Below are 14,966 nucleotides of genomic sequence, written 5' to 3'. Positions count from 1 at the left end.
ACTTAACCTCCCTAAGAAAGTACATCCAACAATAACAGTACCAATAGATATTTAATTAGCCTTGAGCTTAAGCGAACCTCGGCTAAACATGGACTTTTGGAAGGCAGCGCTTGTTGCCTGTTTAACATGAGTCACCAACACGCCAAGCATTTCCAAACTTCCAACAACAACGAAGCCTGCCCAGGTGGAAGTTGTCACACCACTCTCATAATCACAGTGATCTACTGACGAGAGCGACAGAAATCAGGCAAGACACCGCTCTAGCACCGAAGTCTGGATCAAAACGATCACAATTCTCCGTCTCTTCCAGTTTCCTAAATCCCAAACTTCATTGTGACGAAGACCATCTCAATGGCTGTCCTCACCAACCTACCAATCGAAATTCTCAACAAGATTTGCACTTCACTATGCTGTCATTGTCGACAAAACAAAGTGCAGCTCGATAAATCGAGCGCGCCCGACATCTCGAATGAAGACTACAGTGAGCGACTTGGGCTACGCAATCTGTGCCTCACATCACGGTCACTACGCTACGTCGCCCAACCAATTCTCTACCACGTTTTTCTGCACCACTGCAACATGAACTGGACAAAAAGAGAAACGCACTTAATACCTCGGTTGTTTCGTTTACTAAGAACTAACAATGAGAACCCCCAACTTTCATTCTGCATCAAGTCCGTCGACATCAAAGCTTATGAAGAGAAGTGTGATTGCTGTTCACCAACGGCTGACTGCGCGACCGACGAAGAGACTGTTCAAGTCATGCGGTTCTCCGAAAGGACAGGTCTCTATGTTGATCTCCTCGACGTGGATTACGATACACTCCCTGAGATTCTTACTCAATTTCTGTTGACTGTGACGCCAAATCTTCAGAAACTAAGCCTGTGCGTCCCACGTTGGTGGTACTTTCAGCCGCCGGAAACATGGATCCATGGACATAATGAGTCAATGACATTCCTGAGCCAGGTTCGGCACATGGATCTGGAGATTGAGCGCCATGCCAACGACATGTGCTTTGACGAGCACGACGAGGACACGTGTTTTCATCCCACCGCGCCGAGTCCTGTCGAACGTCTGCTTATTGACAATGCTTCGAATCTCGAGATGTTGTCATGTACTGCTGGAGGACTGGAATACCATCGCTCAGGTGGCTGCACCTCCACATGAAAGGGTCTTGGGAGGGGATGTTGCCTCAGTTGATGGATCGCCTACCACATCTGACACATTTCAGTTACTTTACCCGGAATCTGCACTCTCCCACACCCAGAGAGATCCAAGACTCTCTTCGTAACCACCACGAAACTCTTCAGCATCTGACTGTGGTGAGTCAGTTCTGGGAGAGTATTTCAGGGTGACGATTTGCGAATGGACCCAAGCCGGCCGTACCCAATGACCTCCCTCGCCGATTTCACGGCTCTTGAAACCATCAATCTCGAGGGCTATATGATATGGCCGCATCGGAACGACGGAAGTACGATCCAAGACGTGGAGTCAGACTTGCAGCGTCTACCAAAGTTTTTGCCCCAGTGCGTACAGCAGCTTCACATTGACATGGATGGCTGGCTCAACTATGGAGATGAAAACCTCAGGTCATTAGCCAAGGCTGTGGCAAATGGGAAATTCCCCTACCTGCAGACGGTGATCTGGGGCATGATACATGACCGCCGACTCCTCCGGCGTGAGACTTGCAACAGGGCGTGGGAAATGGGCGAGGAATGGAGGGAAAAAACCGCACAACAAGTCGAAAGCCGCATGCGTCGTGGTTATCATGAGGCATTTCCAGACTGGAGAGCTGAATTGTTGGAGTCTGCGGCCAAAGAGGCTTGCTGAAGTACCTTAGTCATGGAGTTCATTCGCCACAGCTACCACGTATGCAGTATGAAAAGTTTCAGGTTTTGACGATAACAACGGCTATGAAACATGAAAACAGTTTCAACTGAAAACACAGTGACCAGTTCTGGACTTGAGCCACCAACTACCATATGATAATGAAACTTGTAAACCTCAATCAAGTCTTGAACAGCATTGAGGCGTTCACATTGAAAAGATTCCGCGCACGCGCTGTTGTTAATCAGGTCCATGATAGGAAAATATTGAAGTCGTGAACAATCTAGCTCATTTTCAGTAAAGGGAGTGTAAGGTTGTCCAGATATGTTAGCTCACGTCCAGCTATGTCGATTCGAAGCTTGAGATTGCTAGTCGTCTTGCGTCCCCCACACGCCGCAGGATGAACTGTATGGGGAGATTGTCTACTGACTTTAAAAATCCATCTTACGGAAGGTTGGTTCTGGTTAATAAAATATGACCAGAACACACGGTTACAACTCCAAAATTGGCATTGCAGAACGCAGCCATTCTTTTCTCGCTTGTTGTCAACAAAAGATGCCAACGCTGGAAGCTACCGTACATCAGAGCCACTTGATTTAGACATCGAGCTTGACCATAACGGCAACGCTCTTTCCAAACCCTTGGTACTTCTGCAACGCTGCCTGCGCCTCTGGCTTGGTCCAAGCAGCCTTTGCGTCCTGTCTCAGATGTTAGCAGGAAATCATCAACAATCATGACGATTTTATGGATAGCCTACCTCTTCGCTGTTCCATCCCAAGATCCCCAAGCCGGTCGATTGACCCCCGTCGACACTCTTTCCTCCAAAGTGGACGGTCTGGCCGAGGGCAGCGACTAGGTCGATCCAAGCCTTCATCGCCTCCTCATGCTTGCTTTCGTCCGCAACATCGATGAAACAGAGTTGAGTAAACGTCTTGGGCTTTTCACCGGGAAGAGGACCAGTCTCAAACTTCTTGACACGGGGCTCGCCTCCGGGACTGGCCTTGAACTGCTCTTCACGCTCTTTCATCCACGCCGACTCGGAAAACGCCTTGTCATCTGCAGCAGACTCGAAAGCTGCGAAAAGGTTTAGCCACAGTCAAAAGCTTCACCTTCAGCGGAAGATCATACTTATCGTCTGGAGAAATTTGAAGTCTGTCACCGGCGTTCCGCTTTCATTGATGACCTGTCCTCCATCTACTCCAATGACACCTGGCTGTTTGGCAATGTCTTCCTTGATTTGCGGCCATGCACCGAGGAATTCACCCTTCTTATCGGCAGGAATAATGGGCGTGACGACGGCGAGGAAAGGCATTTTGGCGGCTGCTAAACTCGGAACTAGTAGAGATGATGAGATTGTTTGGGCTGTATGCTTTAGCACTGGTCGGTTCGCGGTGATGTGTTTGACTTTGGTTTCGATGAAATCTTGCTTCTCTGTTGCTTTGAAGTTGGTTGATGGATGCGGACACCACAAGCTTTATATGCCTTTCCAAATCAGCTCATCAGACGCCCTGCTGCATCAAGACCGTGGTCGGCCATCTATCACCCCGACACGGAGCGCAACTCAGACCCGGAAATCCCGGTGATGCGGCATGATAGTAGTCAGACGCCGTCAGACGAGTTGCGTCTTAGAAGGCCCCTGGCAAGAGCTGAAAGCCAGTCTATACCGCCGACTAACCCCAGATCATCTAATTTCTGAACCCCTCTTGTCGCGGATGATGCCACCGGCAAGTAGGGATGGCTTCAGGGCCCAACAGCTCATTGGGAGCGCCTGCTAGGTTGCATGGTAAACAAACCGCGTGTATGCTGTATCGTTGATGCTTCAACCTAGAAAGTGAAACTCAGGCGGAGTCGGAAACCGAGGGTCTGGCCAGTGTGGGGTAATGTCGCTGCCACGGCGGCGGAGGACGGGCCGCCGGGTTTTGACGAGACGGTCTCGGTTTTTCGTCTGATCCGTGATTTATGCCCCCTCCACCAAGCCGAAAGTTTAATCTACTCGGCAGCGTGCTTGGAGGCCTGCATGAATCCAAACCGGCAGCCTGGCGGACGTAAGGTTGACTAGGCTACGTCGAAGAAAAGGGGACCCCATGCAAGGAGCTGTCAAATCACCGTTGGTCAAGTACGTCTATTACACGGGTGTTACGGGCTGGACCCGATTAATGGATCCGGGCCAGCGCCCGGATATTCTGCCACGATTGACCGCGCGGGCTCCATTACGCCTACGCTCCACCTCCGCGGAAGCTCCGCTTGTAAATCCCTTCTCGTCAGCTTAGATGCTATATACAGAAATCACCCCTACGTGGCCACACGAGGGCTGGGCTCTTGACAACGGGGCGGTGCCAGAACGCCGACGGTCTTTCAGGAAGCGACACGTTCCAGGTGATGGCTTGACTTATTCAAACCAAGGGTTCATCTCGCATCGTGATGTATTACGAAGCTGGAAACACCTTGGCAGAATTGGGGGAGTATTCCATCAAAGCAGGGAGCTGTGACTAAGTCTGACACATGAAAAAACGTTCCAGAAGAAGTGCAATCCTTCGGGGATATATGAATACTTCGGGGAATTAGAAAAGCAGCCCGTGCTCGTATCCAGACTCTACAATACTCACAATATTCATATGGAACTTCCAATGTCTCACCTCAGTGTGGGGTGGACTGCGGAGATGCTCGTATGATTGAGAGTGGGCAAGGTCATGTCTTCAAGCTTCTTCATCAGATATCGTCGCTAAGCTTCCCATGCGGAGCCCAGTAGGTAGCTAATGACAAGGTCAATAGAATGCTCCTGGGTTTAGGCCGCTACTGTTCCGGTCAGTCGAAGGCATTCTTCTTGCTTCGGAACTGAACATACAAGATCGGAAACGGCCGAGACTTGAATTCCGGTGTTGACTGGGTTCTTCGGGATGTCGGGCCAAAGATGACTACCGATTGAAGAGGTAAATGTGCAAAAAAGCCTTGTTTCCTTTTGATATTGAGCAAGTCCTACTATTTTATGAAAATAATGCACATACACTCCTACTAACCCATGCCTCGACTGGCGTTTTGACTGGCGGTGTAAGGCCATGCAATGACTCGTTCCCGGCCATCACAAAGACAGGCCGATGCATCATGTACGGACCCGCAGCCATGGCCAGTTCTCCTCATAGAACTCCGAACGTAGATACCGAGCCCGAGGAGAGATTCTCCTGCTATGGCCTGCTGCAGCGGTTCCTCACTTAGAGCCATGATGTTTTCTCTATCATAAATGATCTAAAAGATGGGTCTATGTCTCTTGCTATTCACGAGTCACGCAGAAGTAAGGCATGAGAAACAAATGCGTCGTTGGAAAACGCAACTCCTTGCTCATCAGGCTAACGGATAGATATCAATTGGTGAACTACCCTCGCCCTTTGTTCAAACCACTGGAGAGTGTGTGACGCCGTCCACATTGTCTGCCAAATATCCGACACCTGATTTCCTCGCCCTTGACAGCATGATCTTGGAAGACATCCGGGAAGAGGACTCATCACAGCTTGAAATATTCACATTCAAGAGCAGTCAAAAGCTCAATTCCGTTATATGCTACTTGCCGTCAAATTGGCCGAAGACGATTGACAACAAACATGTACTATAGGCAATTGTCTAATCCAAGCTAGGTATGTCAAGCCAGCCGAGACCAGTTCACCCCAACTATTTTGCGCCGAGCATAAGGGAATCGCGCTTCCACCATGCCATTGTCAAAGTCCCCAGAATCGACGCATGCAAAAGCCTTAACACGATTCTGCCCAAGGTATATCTATTTGAGGCGATCAGTAGCAGCCTCAAGCAAACGCCACAACAGCGGCCGCGACGCCGAGAACAGCCGCCATCTCCGCCCGAGCCGTCGACCCCGCCCCCGCCGGAACCGTACTCGGCGAGGGCTCCGCTCCGCTTCCAGTCCCAGTGGGCGCGGCCTCACCCTCCGTCGACGTCACCAAGGTACTGCCCGCACCGCTCGTCCCAGTCGTGATTCCGCTCTGCCCCGACACCGTCAGCGATGCCGTCGGCGACGTAGTGACGGTTTTGACAATGGTGCTCGTCGTCGTAGGCGGTGTAATCGTCACCGTCGTGCTGCCGACCCCGCTGTTCGACCCCGGAGGCGCCAGGGTCTGGGTGACTGTCACCGTGGGCGGTTTGACGGTAGCGCAGCTGGGGAGGAGGCTCTTGGTGATCGTCTCAGTTCCGGAGTACCCTGGGCAGCCGGGGATTTTCTTGCCGATCGCGTTGTCGGTACCTCCGCAGTCGAGCGTGGTGCAGATTTCGAGGGTGTCTGGGACGTAGTGGATTACTGTCTTGATGGAGTTGCCGGAGGATCCTGGGATGGTGGATGTGAGAGAGGTGCAGCCTGCGAGGTCCGTCTTGGCTAGGACTGCGGTAGCTGCCAGGATCGGGAGGAGGTAGCGAGCCATTTTCTTCTGGAGTTGGGAAGCGAGTTTAAAATAATTCGAGGGAACGAGCGTAACTGCCCAAGGCTACTGATAGACACCTGAGATCGCGAGGGTGAGAGAGGTATGGATCGCCAAGTCGGATCTGGATGGCTGAACGGGTCCTTTTGAATGCGTGATCGTGCGGAAAGTCGTAGCGTTCCCATGCTTCCTTGATGTTTGGCGACCAATAAACAACACTCCTGAAACCTCATCACCTCGGACTCGTCTCGCCTCCTTGGTACGACCCCAAGAGGATACGACGTGCCGCATTGGCGCTTCAACTCCTTGCACCACCGACGTTCTTTTGCCATGTGGCACGAGGAAAAGAGACAAGTGGCAGAGAGGTCAGCTTTCTAAAATTCGAAGCTTCATGCCAGATACGCGAGGAGTGCAAACTAGACTGATTGTGGAAAACGCGCACTTGTATGAAATGACTGCCCAGTCCCTTGCTTCACGTGTTTGGCAATCAGTGGCAGGGACGCCAGGAATAGAAGTCCAGGTCGTCTGCTATGCACTGTAAGATCATTGTAGACTTGCATGCTACAGCCTACTAAGTAGGTACTTGATGAAACGAGAAACCAGGGGGCCCAGAATGTTATAGAGTTGAGCTAGTACTCAGAGTCCTTCTGAAAGTCAAACTATCAATTTAATAAGGAAAGTGGCTGGCCAGCAAGATAAAATCAGCTTTGCTCTCCATATCCATGCCTCTGTTCGTAGCCGAATGCTTGAGTTAGCCGTCGAAGATCGAGGAAGGGGATTAGATCTAGCGACAGATCAAAGTTCCGCGGACAACTGCTCAAAGATGGCCATACCCAAATACTCGTATGCGGGTCCCTACTTGCGTTAATATCAAAAGAATGTAGTTTGCCGTTGTTTCCCTCAAACACTGCCGCATTGTTCTCCCTTCTGTGTGACGCGACCTCGGCTTTGTACTCGAGTCACACGACACATCGCTTTCTTTGCTGTTGTCGGTGGAAGAGCCTATGCTGGTGCGCTTCCATCTCTCTGTCTAGCGGGACACATGCTTAAAGCGCGTTATCTTGCCATCACATCGAACCTCAAAGAGCGCCGAGGGCATTACAATCTGTATGTACAGCATTGATATAGTAACAGTAGCGATTGTCGCAGTAGTTGGTAAGTCTAGAATATTACAATTTATCATAATGAAGTCGTCGTGTCGGCCGTTAGAAAGGAATGATTGCATAGCCGGGGAGTCTTTCGCGACGACTCCGCCACTACGGCGTTCAAGTGCGGCCGGATCACCCGCCGCCATAAGGACGGGCGATCTGGGTAAGTGGGGTGAGCAGGGTGAGCAAAAAGTAAGTATAAGGGTTGAACAGCGAATAGGTAACAACCCTGGGAGATGTGTTAGCGGCAAAGGCTTCGGAATGCCCTTAGTAATACCTCGATGAGTCCAAAGCGTAGTTGAGTCACCACCGCCAATGAACGCCATATTCGTCTCTGCGCCAAGATACCAGTCTGCTGATCCTAGTCCTTCCCCCTCACGCCCGGTTCCAACTCGAACTCAACAACCTACCCAACTACCTTTCCACCTTTCCACCTTTCCACCTGTCCACTCTACCATCATATCGAAGTGCCTTTCTTCCCAGTCTACTCCGTACTATCTTGCCATAACCGCTTAAACGCTTAAGCGGATATAAGTAATATGCACAAGCACATGGCCCCTTTGATATCATTTCTAGAGGATTTCCAAAACGGCAAATTTACGAAATGCGATATCAATCGCAGACTCATACGCATGAAAGACCTAGTTGATGATAAGCCGATATCGAAGTCGAAAGCAGCTACTCAAAGTCTGTATATAGTAACCTAAAGGTATCTTTGTAATATCCGAGATAGACTCGGCCGACCGGTATATTACCTCTGCATCCTTGCGTCGTCTATGAAGGTACTGTACTAGTACGACCGGACCGGGTTCCAAGATGCCTTGGAGGAGTAGACGGAGGAGATATACGTACCTACAGCATTTGCTAAAAAAGTGCGATGCGCGGTTGAGGAATTCCTAGCTAGCCTTGTTATTAATACTATAGCTCGAGTTCTGAAACATCGTCGAGAAGTAGGCGATAGTAAGCGGTAGAGTTTAATACCCGAATATTAAAAGATGCTAAAGTGTTACGAGCAGGACAAGGCAACCAACTGTGGCACAAAGCAAAAGCTTCGATAATGATGACTCCGCATCATTTTCCCTTGTTCTGCATTATCCCATCGAGTGCTGCAAGGCGACAGTACATTGGCTCCACATAAGGGGCCCTCTTTTACCCCGCACCGCATCTGGTACATCCACTGCTTGAGTTGCCCCTATGATTTCTACTACGGTACATCCACCAAATCCATCATTACCAATACTCAATTAATGGATTCTGACGATTCTGACGGATCTGGCTGTTCCACGGGCTCGGCGAAGTCGTGTATCTTTGCCCTGCTGCCCGAGGACCTCGCCGCCGCCTGCACTGCCGACTGTACGCCGGAGCAATGTGATAATGCCACTGTTCGGCCCCGCGAGCCTCCGGAGGTTGAGCCCGGTATCCCTGGGCAGTTCGTGCCCTTCGAGGTGCCGCAGCGGCCCGCGGAGGTCCGGAGCCTACCACCGCAGCCGCTGGACCTCCTCCTCGAGTTCGTGCCGGCCAGCCTCGTCGGTCGGTGGGTTAAGTGGACGAATGCGGCGCCGTGCTCGGCGAGGCTGGGCCCGGTTAAGAAACACTCTCGCAGTCTCAAGTGGAGGTCAGCGACTGTAGACGAAGTCTATTTGTTTTTGAGCATTTTGATTTATATGGGCTTACACCCTGAAACTAAAATATCTAAATACTGGTCTACTTCACAACAGACAGAGGATCCTATCCATTTGTTTACTCGATTTATCTCGAGGGACCGCTTCCAGCTCCTCCTCCGCCGCATCCGGATCTTTGACCCGGCCAAGATCCCTGCTTCCGTGCCGTCGACGGCAGGCCGGCGCCGCGGGCAGCCTCGGGAGAAGCAGATGCCGAAGGTGTACCAGCAAGTCAATGAGTGGTCAGCTCACATCCAAGAGACCGGCGACCGCTTCTACCGGGCCGGCTCCGACCTCACCGTCGACGAGGCCATGGTCCGCTTCACGGGCCGGGCAGTGGAGACCACGACGATCCCAACGAAGCCGATCCCAACCGGCTTCAAGGTCTGGGTTCTGGCGCAAGCCGGGTACTCCCTCCGCTGGCTCTGGCACGTCCACGGCGACGGGCCCTGCGGCCTCGTGGCACAAGCCCGGCCCGCAGCCGGCGACGAGGAGGCCCGGCGAACGGCCTTGACGCCAACCCAGCGAGTGGTCACATCACTGCTTTCCTTGCTTCCGTTGGCCACTTATCACGTGTTTCTTGATAATCTATTTGCTTCAGTAAAGCTCTTCCGGGCCCTTCGTGACCAGCGGATCGGTGCCACCGGCACGTGCCGGAAGGATAGTGGAATCGACAAGACATTGGTTACTGAGAAAGAGACTGACGGCAAGGGACTTCCATGGGGTCAACTACACGCGATCTCCACGGCTGACGGGAAAGTATGTTAACCCAAATCACTGTCAGTGGCTATTCCATACTAAACCATTCATCGGAATAACTTCCAGGTCAACCAGTTCACTTGGAAGGATAATGCCCTCGTTCTCTTCCTCACGACGGTCTTCCGAGAGACATCCGACGTTGTACGAAGCCGCAAACGGCCGGCTGGAGATACCGCTGCGAAGAGGGCAGCACGGGAGGTCTTCGGGCCCGAAGTGCGGAAGGATCTCCGGATTCCACTCGCAATCGATGAGTACAATCACCGTATGAACGGCGTAGATACCGGGGACCAAATGCGGTCCTATTACGACTTCAGCCGGCCCGTGAGGCGGGGCAGTTGGCAGGCAATTGCCTGGAACTTTCTCCTCGAAGTCATTATTATTAATACCTTTCGTCTTCAACAATGGGGAGATCCTGAGTGGCCCCGGGTTCAGAACCAGTATGAATGGCGTAGACTGCTTTCTGCCCACCTAATTCAGCGGTTTGGACCATTGGCAGAAGGTCGTCGACGGGGACGTCCAAGGAGGGCAACAGATAAAAGGAACGAGGCAATACCGTGGCAATTACACGTACGAGGGCACAGAAATGCTAATTCTGCTTGCGTGGGTTGTAGTACGATATCGCAAGTAAAAGCGAGGACTGCGCTGGGCGAGATTAGTGGTAATATCCATACCCAACCGCAGCGGCGGAAGTACACGAGGATGGGCTGCCTCGAGTGCGATGTAGCTCTCTGTAACTCAGAAGATTGCTGGTACCGATTTCATACGCAGAATCTCTAATAATTGGAAGTATCTATTATCAATTACGTTGGTTGGTTGGAAAAAGGGGCCCGAAGTGGCCCGATTGGCTGCTCCCCCGCATCTCAATGTACTGTCGCCTTGCAGCACTCGATGGGATACATAGGGATCCATAGAGAATCTACATTATTAACCTATCAGTCAACCTAACAGCAAACGGAGGATCCTATCCACCTATTTACGCAGTTTATTTCTAAAAACCGATTCTAATTACTACTCCGGCGACTATAGATATTTAGCACGGCTGAATTTGAGCCTAGCCAGCCCAGCCAGGGCCGGGGCCGGGGCCAGCGCCAGGCCCAAGATCAAATACCAGACGTATACCAAAAGGTTAACCAGTGGTCAGCCCACATCCAAGAGACTGGTTATTCCTTTTATATACCTGGTTCAGACCTTACAGTTAATAAGGCTATAGTCCGATTTACAGGTCGATCTCTTAAAACAACAATAATTCCAACAAAGCCTATCCCAACTGGCTATAAGATCTAGATCCTTGCTCAGTCTAGCTACTATATACGGTAGCTGTGGCATGTACATGGAAAGGGCTTATACGCATTAGTCCCCCAGGCCCAGCCAGCCTAGCCAGCCCAGCTGGCTGCTGGAAAGCTAGCTCTATTAACACCAACACAGCAGGTAGTAACTACTCTTATTTCCCTACTTCTAGCTACAACTTACCACGTATTTCTTAACAACCTCTTTACTTCTATACGTCTCTTTCGTACCTTACGGAACCAATAGGTTGGAGCTTCTGGTACTTGCCGAAAGGAATGTGGGATAGATAAGACCTTAGTTAAAGAGAAAGAGACTGAGGGAGGAGATATCCCCTGGGGTGAAGTACACTATATCCCTACTTTAGATGGGGAGGTAAGCTAGCAGCCTAGCCAAGCCTAGCCAGCCTACCTACCTAGCTAACTAGTAAATAGGTTAACCAGTTTACCTGGAAGGATAATGCCCTTGTATTATTTCTATCAACTGTCTTCCAGAACGGCGAGGAAGTTATCCGCAGCCGCCGCCGCCCAGCTAGGAATTCCACTGATAAGAGGGCTGCCCGACAAGTCTTTAGCCCAGACGTCCGCAAGAACCTACTAATCCCTAGGGCAATTGATAAATATAACCATAAGATGAATGGGGTTGATGTAAGTGACCAGATAAGGTCCTATTATTAATATAGCTACCCTATTCGTCGAGGGGGCTGGTAGTCAATTGCCTGGAATTTCCTGCTGGAAGTAGTAGTTGTGAATAGCTTCTTATTGCAGCTCTCGGGTAGCCCTAGGTAGCAGAAGGTAAAAACCCATGACCGCTAGCGGCAGCTACTTATAGCCTAGCTTATCTAGCAGTTCGGACCATTAGTACAAGGACGGCAGAGGTCACGGCCTAGACGGGCTACAAATAAAAGGAATACCTCTATTCTATAGGAACAGCATAGGAAAGGGGTCGAGGAAGGTTAATTCGCCTTGCTCTTATTATAGTAATCTAAGGGTATTAAGGGCCCGCCAGACCCTAGGTAAGATATCTGGGAATAACCTCATTAAGAAAAGAAAGAAAACACGGAAGGGCTGCTTAGATTATAATGTACCGTTGTGTATTGATGGAGAGTACTGGAACCTCTGGCACACCCAAATTATATAGGAAATTGAGGTACTATGCCCCTATTGGTTAACTCAATAGATTCACAACCCCTTATTGGCTCTACCCCGCTCTTGGCGAAAATGGGGTCAAGTGGCACTTGATGGGATAGCTCTAGGCCAAGAGATCACTCATATACTTAACTAGGGCACTAATAATAAGGTTAATTTTGACCTAGCTAAGTGTAAGGTAGTCCACTTCAGCAGGAAACATAACGAGACAAAAGACCTACCAGATATACAAGCGAGGGGCCTAACTATTAAGGCCTCAGTGTCAAGTTGGGATGTTGACGCAGGGTGGAAACTCTCAGAGGCCAACTGCAGTTAGGGGTAGAATGATGAATTACTGAAATCTACTCCTCCCTCGACGTGTACTCCCTGCGCTGTATATATATCTGAGCTGCTCCTTTGTTGCTTGGACTCCTTACTACCTCTGACTAGCCCCTATCCGGGAGGGCTCTGACACTCAGCTAGGCCTATACGATGGCTAGGAGTCTGGTTTAACAAGAGACTCACCTTCCGTCACTATATCGAAACTAAGGTAGCGGCAGCAAGGAAGGTAGCCCAGTTCCTTCGGCACCTAACAAATACTAAAGAGGGGCTCCCAGCAGCCGCAGTACAAAAAGCGGTTATTACCTATATCCTTCTAACAGCCCTATATAGAGTTAAGACCTAGTATACGAGCCTAACCAAACCAGCCCTAAATAGCGGCACTAATACTAGCAGTAGTACTACTTTATGGATAGCTATAATTAGCATAGGACAGAAGGGCCTAGCCCGTAAAGTTAGCAAAGTTATTATAGCAGTAGCAAGGGCTATCCTGCCTATCTAGAGAACCACACCGACCAGCAGCCTCATCCGAGACGCTGGCCTTCCTACAGCAGAGGTAGCCCTCGAAGCAGCGCGACTACGCTTCGCTATACGCCTGCAGAAGGTTGACCAACAGCATCCCTTGGTCCCAAGGCTGCTACAGCCAGGGCGGCAACAGACCAGGCTCCAAAGAACAGCTGGCCTGTTACCTAAGTGTCCAAGGCCAGCACTCCTACAGCCGCAATACCTCCCAGGGTCTTATAACCTTATAATTACACAAACGAAGGATGTAGCAGCTAGGATCTTCCAGGCCTGGCTCAAGACTGTGCCAGGTCAGCATACAGTCGTATACTCAGACGGCTCCAAAGCTCCTGACGGGGCTACAGGGTTCGGCTTTGTTATCTACCGCAACAATAAACGTATAGCCCAGGGCTGCGGCCGTCTCGGCTTAGCAGAAGTGTTTGATGGTGAGGCGGAGGGGGCGAGGGCTGGGCTCCGACGGGCCCTTCAGACCTCCCAAGGCCAGCCTATACACATCTGCATCGACAATACCAGCGTTATTCAGGGGATTCGCGGTAAGGTCCCAGACTCCTCACAAGCGGCCTTCCTTGAGATCCAGGAGGTAGCTAGGATACACGATATACAAACCCATTGGTCTCCTGGGCACCAAGGTATTAAAGGAAACGAAGAAGCAGACAGCCTAGCTAAGGAGGGAACAACTCTACCAGTCCTTAAAGGCCAACTAGCTACTCTATCAGGTATCAAGTGGCTTGCTAAAGAGCGGCCAAGACGCCAATATAGACGATGGTGGAAACAAGAGGCAACTCCCCGCTATACCCAACTAGGGCTCAAGGCTACCCTTGCTTGCCCTCCTGAACTTGGCCTCCCTAGGGCTGCCCTTCATCACCTCCTCGCGGCACGGTCAGGCCACGGGGACTTTAAACAATATCACCAACGCTTTAACCACACAGAAGCACTACTCACCTGCTCCTGTGGATGGGTTAAGGAGGCAGACCATCTAGTCTACTGCCGAAAGACCCTACTGAGGAGGCAACAGTGGCCCACCCTCTACCCCTACAGCCGCCAGGAGCCCGTAGGACCTATAGGGTCCCTCGATCGCTACTTCAAGGGGCTAATCACTGACTCTGAAGGCTTCCAGGCCTTCCTCTGCGTGACAGACTTCTTCCAGAAGATCTGCCCGCGGTACTAGGAGATAGGTCATAACCTATCCTCCAAACGACAAACTACCTCTATTAAGAAACCAGATGGTTATAACGGAACTAGGGCACCAGTGGGAACTAGGGATGGATAGAACACATAGTAGCTCACGAGCAAGATTTGGAGGACGTCAGGATACGGCGTGTACTATATAGTATATAGCTAGAGCCTGCGACCCTTCACGCCACATACCCTCCGGGAGGTCTGCCGCAAGGGCGGCTGCGCCCTTGCCGCCATGGCGTTAAATAGAACAACAACAACAACAACAACATCTTCACTCATCACTTTTAAATCCCCAAGAATGCGTGCTCTAGAAAGGGTTGCATAAACGCCTGGCCGTCTCACATATGTGGGTAGACGCCATTGACAATGTGTATCAAGCTTCACAACCAAAATTCACCTCAAAACTTGCTCCAACATTTTCTGCGTTGTTAAAGACACCCGATTGCTTGTAAATTCGCATTTACTTTTTCTTCCCTAAGATTACCAGCAACGCTCTGAGATAAGAACCTCGTCATATAAATTTGACGCAGTATAATGAAGCACTGCCCTGCGGCCTTCTCCTCATTTCCAGGCATCTAGTAGATAATGTTTAGAACACTAATCATCGCGATAACATCATGATTTCGGGTTCTCTTCTCATCAGGTAATATTCGGCGCCCGTGTTGTTCACTTCTACAAGTAGTCATTCACGGCGACGTAAAT

General features: G+C 50.6%; 3 protein-coding genes across 3 annotated transcripts; 1 reads left to right on the top strand and 2 right to left on the bottom strand.

Moving 5' to 3' along the window:
• Nucleotides 1-351: 351 nt before the first annotated feature.
• Nucleotides 352-1,980, top strand: BDP81DRAFT_476989 (uncharacterized protein; the record flags this gene model as incomplete). Its single annotated transcript, XM_060594801.1, has 2 exons — nucleotides 352-1,106; nucleotides 1,332-1,980. 2 exons carry the CDS (start codon nucleotides 352-354, stop codon nucleotides 1,828-1,830), a joined length of 1,254 nt encoding a protein of 417 aa, XP_060437539.1. The 3' UTR covers nucleotides 1,831-1,980.
• Nucleotides 1,981-2,321: 341 nt separating this feature from the next.
• BDP81DRAFT_387814 (uncharacterized protein) lies at nucleotides 2,322-3,284 on the bottom strand. Its single transcript, XM_060587042.1, has 3 exons — nucleotides 2,956-3,284; nucleotides 2,585-2,901; nucleotides 2,322-2,525 (listed from the first exon to the last, which is right to left on the bottom strand). Exons 1-3 carry the CDS (start codon nucleotides 3,137-3,139, stop codon nucleotides 2,424-2,426), a joined length of 603 nt encoding a protein of 200 aa, XP_060437538.1. The 5' UTR covers nucleotides 3,140-3,284; the 3' UTR covers nucleotides 2,322-2,423.
• Nucleotides 3,285-5,621: 2,337 nt separating this feature from the next.
• BDP81DRAFT_456140 (uncharacterized protein) lies at nucleotides 5,622-6,248 on the bottom strand (the record flags this gene model as incomplete). Its single annotated transcript, XM_060593132.1, has 1 exon — nucleotides 5,622-6,248. One exon carries the CDS (start codon nucleotides 6,246-6,248, stop codon nucleotides 5,622-5,624), a length of 627 nt encoding a protein of 208 aa, XP_060437537.1.
• Between the last annotated feature and the right edge of the window lie 8,718 nt (nucleotides 6,249-14,966).

Source organism: Colletotrichum phormii (genome assembly GCF_030913505.1).
Source record: "Colletotrichum phormii strain CBS 102054 chromosome Unknown BDP81scaffold_48, whole genome shotgun sequence".
Classification (NCBI taxonomy): Eukaryota; Fungi; Ascomycota; class Sordariomycetes; order Glomerellales; family Glomerellaceae; genus Colletotrichum; species Colletotrichum phormii.
The sequence above is the reverse complement of the archived record's forward strand: the minus strand, read 5'-3'. Positions and strand labels throughout refer to the sequence as shown.

Bases quoted from the DNA above. Each gene is read 5' to 3' on its own strand.
- BDP81DRAFT_387814 (XM_060587042.1), bottom strand. From the start codon at position 3,139: ATGCCTTTCCTCGCCGTCGTCACGCCCATTATTCCTGCCGATAAGAAG. The intron at 2,902-2,955 runs GTATGATCTTCC...ACCTTTTCGCAG, and splicing joins CAAATTTCTCCAGACGATAA to CTTTCGAGTCTGCTGCAGAT. The intron at 2,526-2,584 runs GTAGGCTATCCA...CATCTGAGACAG, and splicing joins TGGGATGGAACAGCGAAGAG to GACGCAAAGGCTGCTTGGAC.